This window comes from Vulpes lagopus, chromosome 19 (genome assembly GCF_018345385.1).
Source record: "Vulpes lagopus strain Blue_001 chromosome 19, ASM1834538v1, whole genome shotgun sequence".
NCBI classification, from domain to species: Eukaryota; Metazoa; Chordata; class Mammalia; order Carnivora; family Canidae; genus Vulpes; species Vulpes lagopus.
In genome coordinates, this window is record NC_054842.1 from 3,716,883 (window position 1) to 3,739,454 (window position 22,572).

The window sequence follows — 22,572 nt, forward strand, 5'->3', positions numbered from 1 at the left end:
AGCGACAACCATAACCCGAGAGCGAGCTACTCCTGCGACCGAGGCACGAAGTCAACTCGGGCTTGCCATCCTGTTCACTGCAATCTGCAACTGGGAGACTTCCGGAGCCCTCTTAGGAGCGCTGATTGGCTGACATGCACGTCAATCAGGGTTTTCTACCCAATAGGCTTTTCAGTCCCCAGGCACCTATCCCGCCCCAACCCCCGACTCTCTCCGAAGTAGTCTGGGCAAAACGCAGAGACTACCCGGAAAGACCACAGAGGAGCAAGGCACCTCCAGGAGAGGTTTCGGGGGCTTCCTCCGGCGCGGGCCAATGAACTCTTTCTTCCAGCAGCCAATTCCGTTATCGAGACCGCCCAAGAGGAAGGACGTTTTGATTGGCTGTTCGGTACAGACGCACAGAGACTCACGGGAGCCTCGACCAAGCCCTTGCCATTGTTGTCCAGTTGGCCTGTCAATCAGTCCGCCTCTCTGGGTGGGCGGAACTGGACGGCCCGCGGACCCCGCCTCTTCCGGGGCTGGCGTGCGGAGCTGGCGTGTGGGGGCGGGGGCTGCGGGAGCCGCGGGGGCGGGGCGCGCTCCTCGGCGGGGACGCTCGGGGGTGCAGCGCCAGGCGTGCTCCCGAAGCGGAGCCGGGCGGACCCGGGCGAGGCGGGGCGGGGCGAGGGCAGACCGCGCGGGGCGGGGCGGGGCCGGGGCGGGGCCGGAGGAGGCGGAAGCGGGAGAGAGCTCGGGCCGCAGCCATATAGGAGCCAGCGTCCCGGCCGGCGGAGCGGCGGCGGCGGCGGCGGGGTTGGCCCGGGCGGCGGGGCGGGCGGGCCGAGGGCCGGGGTCGAGACCGGGGGTCGGGTGACGGGCGGGCCGAGCTCCCGCCCCATCGCAGGGCCGGGGAGGATGCGGCCGGGGGCTCCGGGGCGGGGTGGGCGGCCGCGGCTGCAGCGCTAGCGGCGCAGGGGGTGGGCGGCGGCGGCATGAGGCGCGGGGCCGGCGCCCGCGGGAGGGAGGCGCTGCCGGCGGCCCGGCCGCTCCCGCTGCAGCTGCTCGCCGGGCTCGCCGTGCCCTGCGTGCGGGGCCCCGGCCGCTCTGGTCCCGGCCGCCGCCCGGGCCGCCCGTGGTGACCGTCCGCCGCGCCGCCCGACGCTTCACCCGCGCCCTCCCCCAGGGCGCGCCCGCGGAGCTTCGGCCCCATCGCCTGCTCGCGGAGGCCGCGCCGGGCGGCGGCGAGGCCGGAAGATGGCCTGGGTCCTCAAGATGGACGAGGTGATCGAGTCCGGGCTGGTGCACGACTTCGACGCCAGCCTCTCGGGCATCGGGCAGGAGCTGGGCGCCGGCGCCTACAGCATGAGGTACTGGGGCCCCGTGGGAAGGGCCTGCACGACTTCCCGGCCGCGGGGTGCGGGCCGCGTGGCCTCTGCCCAGCCGGGTGGCGGGCGTGCGCGGGCGGCCCCGGGAACTGCGCCTCGGGGCTTATTTCTGCGGAGGAGCAGGCCGGCAGCTGGGGGAAGGGGCTTCCTTTCCTTGCGGGCGGGCGGCTGGCTGCCCGGAGCTGGCGTACGCGGCACGGAGCAGTGGAACTGGTGCTGGGCAAGCACTCTCCAAGGTTTCGGTTATCAGTTCCTATTCTCTTCTACATTGTAGTCTTTCCTGGTGGCAAATTTTAATCACTTGCTGTTACAATAGTAATTCTTTCATAAGTGAAAGTAGACGCCGGGGAATAAAAGCACCTTAGTGATTGATGCTTTTTGATTGTTTCAAAGTAAAGGTTTTCATTTTGGGGACCATCCTCCTGGGCCATTTTTTTTTTCCTTTTTGAAAAGGGCTTTAAGATGCAGCGATTGCACAACAAACACTAGTTTGTTTAGTCCCTGCTGCCTGGACCAGCAGCCATTCATTTTGTTTAATTTTGAAGGTTGAAACAGATCGGAGCTTAGTCTCTGGCCTTTATCCTAGAGAATGCTGTGTTGTGTTCTGTGTTTAACTTCTATCAGTTCGGTGGTTCTTTGTTTTTATTTTTAGCAGCGTTATTGAAATATAGCTAATGCACTGTAAGTTCATTTTTATTAAAGTGTACAGTTCCATGGTTTGGCAGTTTTCTGTTGAGATTTTCTGACTGTTCTTTAAATGATGCCTGGTATCTTTGAAGTGCTTTCCGGTCTCCCAGTAGCTTACATACATTTCACTGCAGCTCTGAGGGAGGCTGGAGCATACCTGTCCTGAAGAGAACTTCACGGTCAGGGCAGGCCTGGGCAGTGGGGGCTGCACCCTGCAGACTCAGCTTTTATAGCTTGCAGGGAAAGCCATGGGCAATCAAGAACTCTCAGAAAGGACGAGGTGTTTCTTAGAGTGTGGAAGTGTGTGGAGGTCACCAGACTCTGGCCCTGATAAGGTATGCGCTCCTCTCCCTGAACTTGGCACTTGATCTCCGCGGTTGTGCAGCTTGAGGGCTTCGGTCGAGCTGTCTTATTTTCTAGAACAACCGTCTCAGTTGAAGAAATTGATCTATTGAACGTCATAGGGTCACCCCACATAGCACTAGAAACCGTGATTTCCCTAGTGTAAAACAGGCCTGAAGAGCCGTGCTGCTCCTTGAGACCAGGTAAGGCGCATGAAGGGAATTGAGTATTTTCAACTCAAAGGTTGCTTCGCACTTCTCAGTTATGGTAAAATGAAAGTTTGCTGCCAAGAACTTCGCTTATTACGGTTATTTTGAGCTTTTACTTTTTTCCTAGAGTTTTATTTAAGTGACTCAGCCAGCTAATGAACTTTTGTCTTTGGTTTATTCTATGAAAAGGAAAGAAAATCATGATTTTAACCTTTCTCTGACCTTGTTCTTAAAATAATGCCTGACATCTTAATGATTATGGGTCTTTTACAACACTTGCCATGGGGAAACTTTCCATTGAATGTTTCGGGTTATTGCTTACATGGTGTGTCATTTAATCTAAAATTTCAGGTATTTTTGAAGGCAATTAGTAGTTTATAAGGAGTTTTTGTTTGTTTTTTAAATATTGAATTGGATCCTCAAAACTGAGGAGCTGATGAGAGTACTTGCCTCTTGCAAATTCAGGGCCCTTATGTGAAATTCAAACTTGGGCAGTACCAAATTGGACTTGACATGGACTAAGTCTGAAGAATGCTTTAGGCTGTTGCCGGCCTCCTTGGATTGAACTGCCCCGGCCTGGGCCTGGAGCCCTGAGAAGGCTGGATCCTAGGAGTGCCTAATACCTATTTTCTGCATGGGCAGAAAATGGGAATCAAATGGGAAGTAAGGCTATTGATGCTTATCTTTCTCTTTGATTTGTTCTCTCTTAAGTTCAAGAAGTAAACTGAGGTGCTAAATTTGAAATTATTGGAAAAGTGACTTCTTAAAAGGTGCCTACAAAGTAAACTTTTTTTTTTTTTTTTTGAGTCCAAAGTGAAATATGCTTACTATATTTGCTCCCTGGATGGCTTAAACCATCTATTTTTAAGGACTTTTAAAGAAATCATTTCCTCAGATTTGGGGGAAGATGGCTTGTAAGAAAGATGGTTTTTCTTTCAGTAGTCTGACTTAATTTTAAAAACTGCATCAGGGCACCTGGCTGCCTCTGTCTCTAGAGCATGCAGCTCTTGATCTCAGGGTCGTGAGTTCAAGCCCCGTGTTAGGCACAGAACCTACCTTAGAAAAAAATCTATTTGCATTAAACAATGCTGGCTGATGGTATTGGGGTATGTGGTGGCAAATTTCTGATATTATCTTTGCTTCTTCCCGTCCTCTTTGTGCTCTTGGCTCTTTCATTTTCTCTGTCTCTGTCTCTATCTTTCTCTTTCTCCCCCCCCCCCACCCCTTTTCGTCCCTCCCCTCTTCTGTGTGTATTGCTGTATCACGTTTGTATGTGAGATATGAGCTGCTGCAGATTCTGTTTGAAATGAGGCAGGTCGGGCAGCGCAGGTGGCGCCGCGGTTTAGCGCCGCCTTCGGCCTGGGCTGTGATCCTGGAGACTCGCCCGCGATCAAGTCCCACGTCCCACGTCGGGTTTCCTGCATGGAGCCTGCTTCTCCCTCTGCCTGTGTCTGTCTGTCTCTCTCTCTCTCACACACGAATAAACAAATAAAATCTTAAAAAAAAAAAAAGAAATGAGGTAGGTTATAAACAATCTTCTCAAGATTCTAGAAATGGATGAAGAGACCTTAGGAACTTCTAAACCGATCTTTTTCTTTTAAGTGAGTAAACTGAAGCCCATAGATGTTACAGTGCGAGTCCCGGTGACCTGTTAGTGGCACTACCATTCCAAATGAAGGCTAAGCTTCCCCTCACTGAAGGAAGGCTGAAACCCATTGTAACTTGAAATCTGGGTCATTGATGTTTTTTGAAGTGACAACCAAATGACCTTTAGAAAGTAGCTCATTAAAACTCTTTAAGAGGGTCTTTTGGGCCCTTGTTAATTTTTTTTTCCATCTTACTATTCACATGAAATGTATAATCTGTAGCAATTTAATTTTAAGGACTTAGGAAATAATGTGACCGCTTTAGATTACACATAAAATTTTTAATTGTTACCTTACAGAGGGCATTGGTCTTGTTGTCAAGTAGACTGGGGAGACCTTGGGTCGTGAGGCTCTTGACCCAGCTTGTCCAAAAGATGTCACTGGAGGCTCTTGATCTCATCAGGAGAAAGACTTCAAGGACAGACACAACACAGCAGTACAAGTAGGAAAGTTTGTTAAAACAGAAGTATGCTCTCAAGATTGGGAATGCTGGCGGGCTCCAGGGAGAGTGGCACCCACTAGATCTGGGTTTCTATCCACACCCAGCATGGAGCCCAACACTGGGCTTGAACTCACAAGCCTAAGCTTAAGACCTGAGCTGAGATCAAGAGTTGGATGCTTAACCAACTGAGCCACCCAAGTGCCCCTGGGTTTCTGTCTTAACAGCTGTTAACAAGAGGTTGGAATATTCACTACTTGAGGCAGGGATTTCTTGGAAGCCAAGCCTTCTCTCCCATATTTGGTCAGGGGTTTCTTGTCCTGGCACTGGTAGGGAGGAGATTTAGAATGCTAATGTAGTATAATGAAGGAATAATGTGAACCTTGGCCTACTTTGTCAGCCATCTTGGGCCTGTCTGGTTTGATCCGGTTTCTTGTGGTTTTTGTTTTGGAGTGCTGCCAGGACAAACCTCTGACTTCCTCTTGGTTGGCTGAGACTTCCTCTGTGCTGGCCTCCAGGCATCCTATTAGAACCTAACTAACTGTCACAGTTCTTTTCTGGGAAATGATAGGCTCACTTTGTTCATTTTTGAGGAAATTTCTGCCCTATACCCAGATCTGAATAATCATAGTTTGCTAGTTTTTCTTTCAAGTTAAAATGATATTCTGTGAGAGAAACTGCTCAGTCGGCCTGCAGATCAAATAAATGGTGGCATAAAAGCTTTCCTTGAGACAACCATTGCACTTTGGTGTGCCTCAGAAATACATTACACATACCCAAGAGCCAACATATACTAAAATTAATAATTTTTATGCAGTGACTACCAGTGCCTTGATTTTGCTACCATTTGGTGCCACTCTCTTGGTTCATGCTAAGGCACCAGCAGTTTTAATCACCTTTGGTTGCATGCAAATGTCATCATAATGAAAAGCAAATAATGTTAGTATTCTGAAAATAGGTTTGACCTCTCAAGCCTCCTGAAAGAGTCTTTTTCCTCAGGATTCCACAGATCATACTTTTGAGAATCTCTGGTTTAATGTATGCCTACAGTTTAAATACTTAAAATGTTTCCCTCTAAATTAAAGCAAACCCATTATTAGAGCTCAGAGAAGTTAAGTAGCCTGCCAGAGTGTCACTCAACAAATGGTGGAGTTAGTAGGATTTGAAACTCCAGAGCTGGGGTATGGCTTCTACTTCTTTCCATTGTGCTCTTTGGCTGCCTACCGATTAATAATTGAGAGGTCTTCTCAAGATAATAGAGCAAGATCTTTCTGGATAGGAGGAAAATCAGCCAAGAAGGCTATATATATTTTTTTTCTTTATCTTGTATCATGTCTTTTTTTTTTTTTTTTTCCTCCAGGACTTTGCTGAACTTCATAGTTCTAATAATTTGTAGGATCTTAGACTTTCTAGTTACACAACTTCTTTATTTTTTTTTTAATTTAATTTTATTTATTTATCATAGGCACACAGTGAGAGAGAGAGAGAAGCAGAGACATAGGCAGAGGGAGAAGCAGGCTCCATGCACCGGGAGCCTGACGTGGGATTCGATCCCGAGTCTCCAGGATCGCACCCTGGGCCAAAGGCAGGCGCCAAACCGCTGCACCACCCAGGGATCCCTACACAACTTCTTTAAATAATGGTAGATTTGTTTCTTCCTGATGACCTTTACATTTCATTTTCTTGCCTTAGTATGTCAGCTAGGGCTTCACAGCAGTGTTATTTAGAACCACTAAACACTTGAGTTTTTAGTCTTACTGACTTTAGAGAATGTTCCCAGAGTTTCATAAATAGGTTACCTTTACGAAACTCTGGTCCTCAATTTTCTTTTCTTGCAAACCTATTACTCACTTTTTTTAAACATCAAGGCTGTATCAGTTTCAAGTGAGTTGAATACTTTCTCTTTCTATGGGCTGAAAGCTTTATTTATGTATTTATGTATGTATGTATGTATGTAGGCTCTGTGCCCAACATGGGGCTTGAACTCCTAACTCTGCATTCAAGAGTTGTGTGCTCTACAGTCAGGTTCCCCTAAGTGTTTTTTAATGAGATGAGACTTACCTATTTGTCCAAATTTTGTAAAGCTCACTTGGAATCTAGCCTGGATTTGGTGACTTTTTTTTTTTTTGCACAAGTAGATATTTGCCCCTGTAATTGATTTAATGGACATAGGAATATTCTGAATTTATGAATGTTAGTTGGTTGTGGTAATTTTAATTTTCATAGAAAATTGTCTGCTCTAAGTTTTTAGATATTTTTTAAAAAAGATCTCTACAGTATTTGTGATTATTCCCTTCTTTTGTATGACTTGTGTCTTTTCTTTCTTTTGTGACCTCTTTGAGAGGTCATTTTCAATGCTTTACAAGAAGCCAAATGTTGGCTTTTTCTTTTCTGTTGCGTTTTCTATTTTACTTTTGTGGTTATTTTCTTCGTTTTCTTTGCTTGCTCTTGTTATTTTCCAACTTCATTGGTTGATGTTTTTTCCTCCTTAGTTTTTGGTGTTTTCTAATAGATGCATTTAAGGCTATATATTTGTCTAAGTCTTGTAGAATTTGAAGGCAACACCTTTTTTCTTTGTTCAGTTCTGTTGTTTTCTTTTTTCTTTTCTTTGTTGTAGTTCCTCCTATGTCCTGGATGCTAGCCTTTGGTTATATACAGAAGTCAGAAATACCTCACCTCCATGACTTGCCTTTCCGTTCTCTCAGGTGGCTTTTGAATGTTCTTGATTTTGATGTGGTCAAACAGAATAATCTTTTCACTTATACCCTTTCCTTCCTGTGAGGATATAAGATATTCTTACAATCTTTTCTGAAGATTAGTTACTTTAATCTCATATCTAAGTTAACAATCTATATGGAATAATTTTTTTCTTTTGTTTTTGGTATGGTATGAAGTAGGAGGCCAGTTGCACTTTTCCCTGCTTGACAAGACTTTTTACTCGAACCTCTTCACAATGCCATTCTGTTCTAAATCAATTGTCCAGAAATGTGGTGTTGTGTTTCCAGATTCTGTATTCTGTCCTTGTGTTCCTGGGGAATGCTCAACTAGATCATGCTTTGTCATTATATTCTTGGATTTGGTTTGTTAATACTTAATTTGGGATTTTTACCTCTATGTTTGTGGTTTAAACAAACTTTTAATTTTCTTTTTTAGTTCTGTTCATAGCTAGTTTTGACTTCAAAATTACAGTAGGCTCATAAAATGAATTAGAAAGTATTTCTTCTCTTTCTTTTCTGTTGAAGACTTTCTGCAAAACTGCCTTTGATAGAACTTGCCTGTAAAACCATTCTAGGGCAGGAATTTTCTTTGGGGGAAAATTTTTAACTACAATATCAGTCTTTGTAAGATTATTTTAAAATGATTTTTGTGTCTTGAAGTTTTTTTTTTTTTTAAGTTTTAACTTTTTAAAAGTTATCTCTACACCTAGTTCAGGGCTCGAATATACAATCCCAAGATCAAGAGTCACATGCTCCACCAACTGAGCTAGCCAGGGTGCCCTTGTGTCTTGAAGAAAGTTTTGATAAGTTATCTTCAGAGGAAATTGTTCATCTATCCATATTTTCAAACGTATTGGTATGAAGTTGCTAGAGATATTCTCATCTTTTTAGGTTTTTTTTTTTTTTTAAGGTTTTACTTATTTGAGAGAGTGGAGAGAAAGAACGGAAATGTGGGGGTAGGGGCAGAGGGAGAGGGAGAATCAGACTCCCCACTGAGCAGGGAGCCTCATTTGGGGCTCTATCCCAGGACCCAGGGATCATGATCTGAGCAGAAGGCAGATGCTTAACCAACTGAGCCACCCCGGTGCCCTGCACCTCCTCAGTTCTTCGCCATCTCCCCTTTCTTACCAATTCCTAACCCGCTTTCACCTTGCCCTCTGGAATCCTCAGTCTGCCGTTACATAGATTGAATTGTGTCCCCCAAAAAGAATATATTGGAAGTCCTAACCTTCAGCACCTCAGAATGTGACCTTATTTGGAAATAAGGTCTTTATAGAGATTATGAGTTAAAATGATATAATGAGAATAGGCACTGATGTCTTTATAAAAAGAGGACATTCGGGCACAGGGGGAAGACTTAAGTCAAGACACATGGAGGGGTGTGGGGAGGTGGGAAGCTGGCCATGTGATTGGAGGGCTGTGTCTGCAAGCCTTGGAAGGCAGCTCACTTCACCAAAAGCTGGGAGAGAGGCCCGGGGCAGAACATGCACACAGCCCTTGAAGGGAACCAGCTCTGCCAGCACTGGTATTTCAGACTTCTGGCCTTCAGAGCTGAGAGGCAGTGCATTTTCTGTTGTTTGAAGCCACCCCGGTTGTGACAGGCTGAAGAAACTGACACAGGCAACTTTGTCTCATAATGATGTCTTCACCTTGTTCTTTTGGAAAGCTGGCAGTCCTCTCAGTATATACCTTTCCCCTGAAGCCCTTGCAAGCAGTGGTAGTTTATTTCCACAGGCCACTGCCCTGAACGGTAGGGAAGGATCCTTCTTACTTCTCACTGACACTTTCAAGCTATGCTCCCTTTCTCCTTCCTTGTAAGACCCCTCCCCCACAACTTTGAATTTCATATTACCAAATAGCCAATCAGTCGCCCGGTTATTGCAGTCATCTTAGTGATTTCTGGATCAGACCTCATTATTTTATTTTATTTTATTTTATTTATTTTTTTTTTTTTCAGACCTCATTATTTTAAAAATTTTAGGTCCTGGTCCATTGTCACCATCTGACACTACTACTTGATTCTTGGTGATTTCAGAAGATATTTAAACGGGCCTTCAGTAGCCTGACATTTCTGTTCCTTGTATCTTTTTTACAGTAGTGTTATCTTCAGCTATTCAGTCCTGTGGTCATATGTTAGACCTTGACATTTCCAATCATAGAGCCACATATATAATCTCAAATTCAGGGGATCCCTGGGTGGCGCAGCGGTTTGGCGCCGGCCTTTGGCCCAGGGCGCGATCCTGGAGACCCGGGATCGAATCCCACGTCGGGCTCCCAGTGCATGGAGCCTGCTTCTCCCTCTGCCTGTGTCTCTGCCTCTCTCTCTCCCTCTCTCTCTCTCTGTGACTATCATAAATAAATAAATTAATTAATTAAAAAAAAAAATCTCAAATTCAGAGTTAACTACCACCTTCTACCCTTTGAGCTCACTTCCACAGTCCCTTCTTTCTCCTGTCATTTGGCCCCTGTTTTGCTTTATTTCTTTTTTAAAGATAGATAGATTTATTTATTTATTTATTTATTATTTTAGAGAGAATGAGCTGGGGGAGGGGCAGAGGAGAATGAGCTGGGGGAGGGGCAGAGGGAAAGAAGCAGACTCCCCACTGATTGCATAGCCTGATTCAGGGCTCCATCTCCCCACCCTGAGATCTTGACCTGAGCTAAAATCAAGAGTCAGACACTTAACTGAGCCACCCAGGTGCTCCATCACCCTCTTGAACACCTCTTTTTTTTTTTAATCTTCAGCCAGTTTTAATTTCCATGGTCAATCGCTGTATTGTTTCCTTGCATATATCCTGGTCTCTCTTGCCCCCTCTTGCTTTATTCACTCTCTCATCTTTTTTATTTTAGCAAAACTGTAACCCTGATTAAACGTGACCCTTCACCTACCTTAACCCACCTAAGCAGCTGAATGTGGTCTAGAAAAGCATTGAATGCCTCTTGCCTGAAATTCACAGCCTCAACATTCAAGTATATCCTTCAGTGGCTGTGCCCTGTTGTTCCCATAGTGGCCTCATCTACTGCTCCCCACCCCCAGCACTGGAGGACCCCAGGACTCCTCTTTGGAATTCTGGCCAGTTTTTCCCCAAGCCTGCTTTTCATTCATTGAGTCCCTTTCTTGGTACTTCCTTCCACAGACTGTACTGGCTGAGATGTTTTTCTTGATGAATTTAGGGGTGGATATCTTATATTTATCCTGTTTTGGTTATTTGGCTTCTTGAACCAATGGATTGGTATGCTTTATCACTTCTGGAACTTGCTCAGCCTTTATCTCAATAAAAATATTGCCTCCACAATATCTTTCCCTCTTCTGGGGTTTCAATTCCATGTAAAATGTTCTCACTTTGTCCTTTCTCTTTTGCATTTTCCATTATTTCCCTCTCTGCTGCCTTTTGAATAACTTCTTTTTTACGTATATTCCAGTCTCCTTATTTACTCTACTCTGCATTTCTATCTGAGCTACTATTAAAGCTAAGTTCTTAATTTTAACAATTTTATTTTCCAGTTCTCAAAGTTCTGTTTGTTCCTTCTCAGCTTTGTTGGCCCTTAAAATTTCCTCTTCCTTACAGATCTTTTTGGGCTAGTCTTTTATTTCTTTATAAAGTTAATAAGCATAATTAGTATGCTTTTTTATAGTATGAGTCCTAATCTAGCATCTGAATTTTTTGAGGGTATCAGTCTGTATCCAATTAGGAAAATAGAAACTGTTTAGATCTTTCAAGCGGAGAAAGATGTGATGAAGTATTTGAATGCAAAAGTGCTAGAAGGATTTGAGGGGTGCGGAGGCTTGTTACCTGGTTGCCCCTGGGCTAGCTGCTGGAGGCATGGCTGCTGCTGCCCAGAAATTTCCTGTAGCTGCAATCTGCAGTTTCCTGCTTCTGTCTTTTCCGACTCCCTTTTAATTTCCCACCAGCGCTTCCCTTGTACAATTTAGCTAGCCTCCAGCTGGCAAGAAGTCTTGTTATGTAGTTTCAGACATTGAACCCTCTGCAACAGAGGCAGAAAAGAACTGAATACCAACAGACAGATCTGGAACTGGGAGTATGCCATCTGTTGTTTTTGCTGTTGGTTCTTGCTCCCAGAGTCTTGTTTGTCTTTGTGTGCCTGGTTATTTTTGGGTACTGGCATTTCAAAATTACTTGTAATAATTTGAAGCCTTGAGAAGCTTTTCATTTGCTTGTCAGATCCCTGGGAGCTCTACCTGTCGGGCATATGGTATTACAAAAACAACTGAATACTAGAACTTTCTTCAGGTTCAGCCCAGCAGAAATGATGATCTTAAATTACCTAGACACCTGGTTTTTCATTTTAGCAATAATTGATTATTAGTGCTGCAGTTGGTTTATTGGTTCAGCAGGCATTTGAGACCCTTTGTGATAAATGCTGGGGTAAGTCAGTGAAGTGAAATAAATTTGGGGCATTGGTTATATACTTCTGGGTGATACAAACTTAAGTCCTGTGTGCTGTGGGGAGGTTATGAGCTTTGTGGGTAGATAGAGCAGCACCAGGGAATTGGGAACATGGATGAGAGGACTGCATTTGTCATGCTGTCTCTGTGAAGGTGATGTTTAAATGAAGTGAACAAGATGGACGTCAGAAGAATAGAGTTAAACCCAGTGCCAGGGCAGATGCCTTGAAAAATGCAGGATGGGAGGCTGATGTGGGGGACAAGGGCAGTGAGGGCAAGTAGTGGGAAGAAGAACAGAGTGAGTGGGGCCTGGAAGGGATCCTAGGAGAAGGTGATCGGAGGGAGAGTTCAGAGGAATGAACTGATCTGGCTTCTGTTTGAGGAGGGTCACTGACTGCTGTGTTGATTGGAATATATTTTCTCGTGAAGTACAAAAGTAATTGGAATTTCAATAGCAATGATCTTTTTTTTAAGATCTTATTTTTAAGTAATCTCTACACCTGACTTGGGGCTCAGACTTAACAACCCAGAGATCAAGAGTTGCATGCTCTACTGACAGAGCCAGTCAGGCACCTCTTTTTCTTGTCCTTTAAATGCTTACATATATATGACATAAGAATATATATGTTTTCATCTACTGTGAAACCATTTTTGACTGTTGTTTTTCATGAAGAGAGCTGTTCTAAGTCTTAAAGTACCATTTTATTTTATATTATTTTTAAGACTTTATTTATGTGGAGGGGAGGGAGAGAGCACAAGCAGAGGAAGAGGGAGACGTCGACTCCTCACTCAGTGGGGAGCCTGATGAGGGGCTTGATCCCAGGGCCGTGAGATCATGACCTGAGCCCAAAGGCAGTTGCTTAACTAACTGAGCCACTAGGCACTGCTTAAACTACCATTTTAAAGTCACCTAAGAAAAAATAAAAAATAAAGTCACCTAAGAAGTTTCTATATCTGTCACAGGGTTTTATACATATGCCACCTAGGTGACCTCTAGGTTGTAGTGCTGAGAAGAGCTCTAGAGGAGGGTTGGGCACCGTCGCTGACTGTGTGTTTATACTTGTTTTAGTAGCGTTTGAGTTTCCAAGTATAAAGAGAACTAGTGGGTCATTAATCTGAATAATCAGTCCGGTGCTTTAATAGAGTATATTCAGGGAGGAGGGAATGCAATGCATGCTTTCTGTCTCATCTCATTCATTTCAACATTTTGTTTTAAATTGATTAATTCAAATGGGCTAGCCAAATATCTTAGTTAATGGCTTTGTAGAAATAAAAAAGGAAAATAAGTAATTCAGACAAACCCTTGGTCTTCGTGTTGATGTAGTATTCATTTAGATTTATTTATTATTATTTTAAAAGGTTTTATTTATTTATTAGAGCAAGAAAGAGCATAAGTAGGGGGTGGGGAGAGGGAGAAGGAGGCTCCCTCCCCACTGGGCTCCCTCCCCACTGGGCAGAGAGCCTGATATGGGGCTCAATCCCACACCCCAGGATCATGACCTGAGCCGAAGGCAGATGCTTAACTGAGCCACCCAAGTGCCACTGGATATATATATTTATTTTTAAAGATTTTATTTATTCATGAGAGACACAGAATGAGAGAGACAGACAGACAGAGGCAGAGGGAGAAGCAGATTCCCTGCAGGGAGCCTGATGTGGGACTCGATCCCAGGACCCCAGGATCTCGACACCAGCCAAAGGCAGATGCTAAACTGCTGAGCCACCCAGGCATCCCTGGATATATTTTTTTAAAGATTTATTTATTTATTTATTCATTTTAGAATGATCAAGTGAGCAAGCATGGGGAGGGGGGGGTGGCAGAGAGAGAAAATGTGGAGCAGACTCCCTGCTGACATAAGGTTCAGTCTCTGCTGAGATGACCTGAGACAAAATCAAGAGTCAGTTGCTTAATCACCTGAGCCACCTAGGCACCCCTCATTTGGATACTTTGTTATTTTACTTTTTATTGAGGAATGAACATAGAAACATTATCAAGACACAGATGTAAGGCCAGTGATTTATCTCAAAAACAAATACCGAGGGCAGCCCAGGTGGCTCAGTGGTTTAGCGCCACCTTCAGCCCAGGGCCTGATCCTGGGGACCTGGGATCGAGTCCCACATCAGGGGGATTGCATGGAACCTGCATGGAACCTGCTTCTCCCTCTGCCTGTGTCTCTGCCTCTCTCTCTGTCTTTCATGAATAAATAAATAAAATCTTAAAAATAAAAAAACAAATACCAATAAACTCATACATGGGAAAGTAAAAAGGTATAGCTGCTTTTGGAAAGCTGTTTGGCAATTCCTCAAAAAGTTAAATAGAGTAACCATATAACTTAGCAGTTCTCCTAGGTTTATATCCAAGGAAATTAAACACATGTCTACACAAAAAATAAGCAAGTGTTCATAGCAGCATTATTTATGATAGCTAAAAAATGGAGATAACCCAGATGTCCCACAGTGGATAATCAGAATGCAATGTGTCCATACATAAGGGAATATCATTCACCTCCAAAAAGAAATAATGAAGTGCTAATAATGTTACAACAGGAGTGGACCTTGAAAACTTATTAGGTAAAAGAAGCCAGTCTCAAAAGGCCAGGTGATTCTATTTGCGTTACATGTTCAGAATAGGCAAATGCATAGAGACAAAGTAGATCACTGCCAGGACTAGGGGTAGGGTCAGGGGATACGGCTGAGGAGTGATTGCTAATGGGTATGAGAGTTCTGTTTGAGGTGATGAGAATCTTCTTGGATTAGATAGTTGTGGTAACTGCACAACTTTGTTCATATATCCAAACCCATTGAATTATACACTTTAAAAGGGTGAATTTTTCTGGAATGTAAATTATATTCTCAGTTGTTTTTGTTACAAAACAAAATAAACACATCCATGTATGTTTGGGTTAACAGAGAGTATAGACAATGCCCCAGAAGATCTCCCCCCACCATCCGCCCTCCCAGTCGGTGCCCTAAGTTATTCTCGGGGTTAAAAAAAATAGCAGCTGTTTCTATTGCTACTCTGTTTGCTGCTCAGAAGAAGCCATTGTTTTAGACTAAGCAAGAAGCTTTATGCTCTCTGCGTTTGCCAGGCTTTGCAGGGCACTTTTTGTAAAGTACCATTTTAATCAAATGCTTCTTTTTGACTTTATGGTACCAATGTGACCACCTTTCAAAACAGGTAGCTATGCACTCTTGACTTGCTCTTTTTTTAAGGTATATATATATTAGATCTTTTGCTTAATCAGTAGCATGGACTTTATTAAGTATTAAATACTTCTTTATCTGCCTCATCATAGCTGCTCCGCCCTTTTTCCCCATAGTCACACTAGAGGTATGGGTTATTAATACTATCTTTAGGGGAGCTAGAAAACATTAATAGTTCTTTTATTCTCCATGATGTTTTTGAGCTTAAATTTTATTTATTTTTATTTATTTATTTATTTATGTATTTATTTATTTATTGCTTATAATCTTAACATCCAACATGGGGCTCGAACTCACAACCTCGAGTTCAAGAGTTGCACACTCCACTGACTTGAGACAGCCAGGCACCCCGAGCTTAAGTTTTAAAAGAAACTACCCTTATGTGTTTTTATATGCTTTTAAATATTTTAAACTCAAAGTAAGGTCAGTGTTGATTCTTTTGCCTTTCAGCGATGTCTTGGCATTGCCCATTTTTAAGCAGGAAGATTCCAGCCTTCCATTGGATGGTGAGACTAAACACCCACCCTTTCAGTATGTGATGTGTGCTGCAACCTCGCCAGCAGTAAAATTGCATGATGAGACACTCACTTACTTGAACCAAGGTGAGTATGGCTGTGTCATTTTTTTTTTTAAGATTTTATTTATTTATTCATGAGAGATAAAGAGAAGCAGAGACATAGGCAGAGGAAGGAACTGGCGCCCCCCCACCCCCCACAAGGGAACCAAATGTGGGACTGGATCCCGGGGCTCCGAGATCACACCCTGAGCTGAAGGCAGATGCTCAACCACTGAGCCGCCCAGGTGTCCCACCTGTGTCATGTTTTGATGTAAGAATTGAGACGTAACTGAAGCATTTTGGCAGCTTAGTTTACGGGTTATAATTTGAAATTAGGTTATTTTTCTTAAATTTGGCCACTTTAGTTAACAAAACTTAATAAGCATTTACTGTCGATCAACAAAGTAATAGTTTGTGGAAACTGATTTGCATGAAGAGGGTCCATGGAACAAGATTTTTTTTCCTAAAGATTTTATTTATTTGAGAGAGAGAGAAAGAGAGTGTGTGCAGGCATACACAAGATGAGGAAGGGGAGGAGCAGGCTCCCCACCAAACAGGGAGCCTGATGAAGCAGGGGCTTGAGCTAAAGGCAGCCACTTGATAGAATGAGACACCCAGGTGCTTCAGTGAAACAAGATTTCTTACAGGGTTTCTCAGACAAAATCCAAAGGAGAAGCAAGTAAGAAAGGATGTCAGTTATTTTTAGGAAGATTGGTTTTAATATGGAACTTGAGAATGAATCAGAAATCCAGTTAGCAAGGAACCTGGGTCTCAGGCTGAAGCAGGTTTGTGCTGAAAATAGACAAGCTGCATCAAGACGGTTGTGGCTAAAATAAACCGTGTTAGGTTTTGTCTACACTTTATGTCTATATATGTGTAGATTTTTTCTGTACTTTATGAGAATAGGATGTTTTGGCGATATGAAAATGAGAGCTGGCAGTGTGGAAAATAGAGATGGAGAATTTACTGTTGGAAATGAGAAGAGATTTTTTTTTTGAGGTGCTCTTAGCAGTTTGGGCATAGGCCAATGTGACTGACCAAACCAGAAATACTTTGTTACATAGCTATAAATTTGTTGGACACACATAGTGAAAGCATATTGCACCCTTATATTTTAAAATAATCTGAATTTTTATTCTTATAGTACATTCTCTCAATGTAGAAAGATTGGGAGATATGCCAAGAGCTAAAGCTGGAAATTGACTACGGTTGCATTCCCACATGATAACTAATTTATGTTTTAGGTGTATTTTCCTATGTGTATATCTACTTTATTTCAACAAAATTGGAATTAACATCTGTTCACTTAAGAGCGTATTGTGATTATTCTTCTGTTAAATAGATCTTTAATTCCTTGAACTTTTGGAAAGAGCTATGGATTTTAGACTTGTGATTAGTTTTCTGAAATGTGGAAGGATAACTTATTATAGCTTTTCATTTAATATATAAATTTCAGATCTGGGCAGCCCAGGTGGCTCAGTAGTTTAGTGCCTGCCTTCGGCCCAGGGCATGATCCTAGAGTCCTGGGATTGAGTTCCGCGTTGGGCTCCCTGCATGGAGCCTGCTTCTCCCTTTGCCTCTCTCTCTCTCTTTCTCTCTCTCTGTGTCTCTCATGAATAAATAAATAAAATCTTAAAAAAAAAATTCAAATCTGTGAGGTTTTACTTCAGGTTATTCTACCATAGCACCTATACAATACCCTAACCTTGTCAACATTGTTTGGGTAGGCGTTCTGTGTCCTATTTGAAAGAACCTGAAGTTTGTAGGCCAAGACTTGTTTTAGATTTTAAAATATCTGAAGAAACAGTGTAGGGGCATGGATATTCACTGTAGCATAATTTCTAATGACAAGGAAATAACTTGCATTTCTCTTACTTAGGGCAGTTCTGTTATATGCATACCATGGGATAAATGAATGCACACACACACACACACACACACACACACACGCTGTTTAAAGGAACGTGTTGGAGATATCTGTCCTTTGGCCTGGGGAAACACCCATAACTTATCACTGTTCCTAAACTGGAAAAAGATATCTAATATTGGTAAAAGTTGCAGTCTACTATCTGTAGTAATGATGTATTAGACTGACATTTGCTTAGTGCTTATGTATGAAGCATTATACTAAGTACTATACATGTGTTATATAGTTTCCACAGTAACTCTAGAAGTTCAGGGGTACCTGGTGGGCTCAGTTGGTAAAACATGTGACTCTTTTTTTTTTTTTTTTCTTTTTCCGAGAGAGAGAGAGAGAGAGAGAGAGAGAGAGAGAGAGAGAATGCATGCAAGGTTGGGGGAGAAGGAGAGGAGGAGAGAATCCTAAGCAGGCTCCACATCTAGCACAAAGCCCTACAGGGGACTGATCTCATGACCCTGAGATCATGACCTGAGCCAAAATCAAGAGTTGAATGCTTAACAACTGACTACACAGGTGCCCCTGAGATAAAACATGTGACTCTTGATCTTGGGGTCATGAGTTCAGGCTTATTTAAAAAAAAAATCCATCTTACAGATTTATAAAATAGCTGACAGCAGTTGATTAACTTGCTCAGTTCATACTGAGCTTGGTCAAGCTTAGATTTGACAAAAAATTATTGATGCATATAGTAGTGTGCACAAGTCTTAAGTGTGTAGCGCAGTGGATTTTTACGTATATCATTCCCTCGAAACTACTATGTCCAGTATTTCTAGCACACCAGCAAGCTCCCTTGTATTCCCCTCCCAGATAATACTCGAAATTGACTGTAATTAGTATAAGTGCCGGTGATTTTGTTGCACTTGACTCTGGTCATTGCAGTATTAATGATGAATCTTTTCATCATTAAAAGATTAATCTTTTCATCATTTCTTTGTCTTTTAAGAAAAAAGTGGAAAAGTAAACTGCAAATGGAGAAATATTTTTTAATTTTTTTTTTTAATTTATTTATGATAGGCACACAGTGAGAGAGAGAGAGAGGCAGAGACACAGGCAGAGGGAGAAGCAGGCTCCATGCAGGGAGCCCGATGCAGGACTCGATCCTGGGTCTCCAGGACCATGCCCTGGGCCGAAGGCAGGCGCCAAATAGCTGAGTCACCCAGGGATCCCCAAACCTTTATTATAATACAGGAGTATCAAATATATGTATTACAATGTCTATAGTTCTTTCACAGACTTGGCTCCTAGCATTTTTCACTTTGACAAAGGTTCTGGACCCATGGTTTTTCATGAATCCACTAAAATTCTTTTCAGTAAGGCGTGGTTCCATAGCTCTCTCTAGAGCCAGGCAAGGTTTGGCCTGGGTGAGATGTGGGTTGAGTGTCTTTCATCCCACCTCTTTTAAGCTGCAGAAGCAAACAGATCCAGGCTCATTCAGCATGGTGTCTTCAGGTGATGGGACTCCCTTTTCAAAGGGAACATTCTCAGGAGTGCATATGTAGTTTTGATTAGAAACTAGAAACTTTTCCTGTAGTACATAATATAAAGAGAATCGGGTTAAGTATGGAAAATAATGAGATTTGATTAATTTTATCCAGGAATTCCAGCAAAACCCCTCGAATATTTTTTCAGCTGGAGTGACATATCATGTCATGTCAAGTTCTTGTGAAGTATACCTCTGTGACACCATTTTAGTATTGATGGTTGGACTAAGTATTGACAAAATTTACTGCCTATGTTTTTAGGAATCCAATTGTCATTCACTTTTAAGGCTTATGAATCCATTTTCTTGCATTTATTCTAGCACATGAATGAACTGTAGTTCATTTTAGTTCTAGATGAACTCTTCATCTCCACCAAAGAAAATGACTTAACATGGCAGTATTGCCTTGTGTATTTAAAAAGGACACACCCTATAAAAAGGGATTAGACAGGGCTTTGGAGGTGTCATTGTCAGCATGAATTCTTACTCTTTTTTTAACTCACATGTGAGTTTATCTGCATTCATTTTAGTACATGAAGGAAAGTTGGAAATGATTAATGAAAGCACAGTTACCCCATTTTATGATTATGTGATAACTTTGGAGGGATTAATTATCCATGCAGTTAACTTACTTAGATTATTGACCATACCACACTTTTTATAGATAAAGATTTAAACCCAGAGTGTTCTGATTTCACATCTAGTTTTCTTAACTACCAAATCTCTTTACTGGAGTAGTTCCAGTGTTTTCTAAGTTTTTAGTTAATTGTCACCATTTAAAACTTGACAGTTTAAATGGAGGATTATATACATGGTTCAAACTTTGAAAGGAATGAATAAATAAAGTCTTCTTTCCTTGTCTCCCAGTTATCAATTTCTGCTTGCCTCAGGCAGCCACTGAATTAGAACCATTTATAAACACCTAAGACAATTCTAATCATGTGTTATGACAGTCTTTGTGTAACAAAACTATTATACAGTTAATATTTTATTAAATTTATTCTAGTAAACTTGTTCACGTGATAGGTGAATTGTGTGCTTAAGTGTGGTTGTGGTGAATGTGATGGTCTTGTCACTCAAGGATGAAGTTTAAAAGAGAAGTTAAACTTAGTGTGTCTGTAGTAAGGCCCGGTAGATGCTGTCATACATGGTTGCTGATTAAATAGCACTGCCTAGGCTATAAATTCCCCTGTTGCGCATTGGATGTCCTTAAGCACATTCTTCACATATCTTTTGGTTTCTTTAAGTGTTTCACCTGGGTACAATGAGTAGTGATCTAAATGTATCCTGTGTCTTTTCTACATGTGATGGGGTGTGAGGTGGAAAGGGCCATGGTGAGTAGTGGCTATCTGTGGTCTCTGGAATGGGGCTGCTTTTGTGTGGATCCCATTCCGTCACTTGCTGGCCTAGGCAAATTTCTTAATTGAATACTCCCCACATAAGTTAGTTGAGAATTAAGTTGAATTAATGTGTATAATGCACTTACAAGCCAGGCAGCACGTAGAAAGTACAACATGAGCCTTGCTGCTGTTACTGTCATTTATAACTAAGTAGCTTGAATGGTTTCTGTGCTGGAAGACCAACTATTTAGACCTTGGTCGCTGTGTTAGTTTCTTGTTGCAGTTGGATAAGCAGTTTTTACAAATGGCTAGAACCCAACTTGGACTCCATACCTGTGTAACAACTCAGGAAGTTTGCAGGTTTGTTGTAAAGTATGTTGTTATAATCTTTTATTTTTTATATCATTTTTTGCACACACGCAGTATAGGAAGGGGCAGAGGGAGAGGCAGAAGCAGACTCTGCACTGAGCAGGGAGCAACATGGGGGGCCTCAATCCCAGGATCCTGAGATGGTGACCTGAGCCAAAGGCAGATGCTTAACCGACTGAGCCACCCAGACGCCCCACGGAGCCTTTTTTAAAAACAAACAAAACTTACCTTGATTTGAGAAAAATAAAAATCTAATATAGGAGCTTTAATGCTTTATAGGTGCTTTAATACAGGAGCAACAAATCCTAAGATGTGTTTGTGGAAACAGATTGAACTTAATATTGAGCACAGAAGTATCCTTGTTAGGTTGACTAGAAAACATAATACAAAGGAAGATAGGAACATTGAGATTTCGTCCTTTGATTTTTTTTCGATCCTGAGAATTTAGAGATTTTGAGGATCATAAGATAATGCTGGTGGGACGAGTGGTCGTCGTCGTCCTCTTCCCCTCCCCCACCCCCAGGGGCAGGTTGCTGTACATCTCTTCCACTTCCCATCCCCCTGGCCTTCTTTGAGTTACTGTCTATCCCAGAGAAGTCTCTTGACCCTCTTCTCTTTTTTCTGCACTCTTTACATGATTGTGTCTTTAAATAGCCATATCTAACAGCTGTACCTGAAAAGTCCTCTGTTAATCTCTCCAATCGACGTTTTTTTCCTCTTCACTCCAGATTTGTACATCAACTTGATTATCAATTTGGATGGTAGATATCTAAGACTTAATGTATTCAGTTGTGCTCTTGATTTTCTCTCCAGGTCTACTCCTGGTGGTCTTCATTATGTTCAGGACCTTCTGTGGCCAAAATTTGGAATAACCTTCAATTCTTCCCCCCCCCCCCCTCAAATTGCACATCTGATACACCAGCAGATGCTTAGGCTCTTCCTTCAAAATAATCTCCAGTGACAATTTCTTACAGTCTCCACTCCTCCTGTTGTATTTGAGTGACTGTTTCAGACTGAGGGAGTTATGCTAACCTGATAAGTGAAAATTGATTTCAGTATGATTTTAATTTGCATTTCTCTGATGGAGATTAGATGTCCTTTAATATGTTTAAGAGTTGTTGGCATTTCCTTCTTTTGTGAACCACACATTCGTGTCATTTGTTCATTTTATTTCTTGTAGGGATGTTGGACATTAGTTTGTGATTTTGTAGAAGTTCTTTATGGATTAGGGAGATTAGCCTTTTGTGTCTAATATGAGTTGCAGATATTCCCCCTCTTGCATTTTTCCTGTTTGTGTTGACTAGCAGGAATCCACGAGTCAAAGAATATAGTATTTAATTTTAAAAAATACTTATTCATATGCTTTAAAATTTATTTTATTTTCTGAGTTTAGATCCATTGTTTATGTTGCAAATTTAACTTTTTAAAAATATCTTTTGGCATAGTATTATTTAGTGATAATCTCTCTCATTTTGTTGAATGACTTAAGGACTCTTCCTTAGTAACATACTCTATATAATGATTTTCCTTCACCAGCTTTGGAGTGGTTTGGTTGTATTTTGTGGCCATATGACCTAGTACCGTTTGTATATTTACCGTTTGTAAACCCCACTGGAGTATGGATGGATCATAAAGATCCTCAACTTCATTTGGTGCTAGAAGCACTCCTTTAATTACTTTTGATTTTCTCCATATCAAGTTATACTGTCATTTTTATTACTTATGGCAGGTAATCCAGAAATCATTTTTGTGGTTTGGAGTACCTTCTTAACTTTTGGCAGCAGCATGTTTTCCTAATTACATAGCTGGTGTGTGAATATCTGTTTGTGTTTTCTTATGGACACTAAATGAACACTGAGATAATGTGAGTTGGGCTCATTGGTCACAAGG

At 42.2% G+C, this 22,572-nt stretch overlaps 1 protein-coding gene across 4 annotated transcripts in view; it reads left to right on the forward strand.

Annotated features, from left to right (window-relative positions):
• Positions 1-705: 705 nt before the first annotated feature.
• Positions 706-22,572, forward strand: part of UBP1 (upstream binding protein 1) — a 52,084-nt gene continuing 30,217 nt past the window's right edge. Inside the window, exons 1-3 of one of the 4 annotated variants that reach the window (XM_041733767.1) lie at positions 706-792; positions 1,163-1,346; positions 15,467-15,618. In XM_041733767.1, the coding sequence (XP_041589701.1) occupies positions 1,234-1,346; positions 15,467-15,618 (265 nt within the window). In that variant the 5' untranslated portion in view covers positions 706-792; positions 1,163-1,233. The other 3 variants (XM_041733766.1, XM_041733768.1, XM_041733769.1) reach the window with 3 other exon arrangements.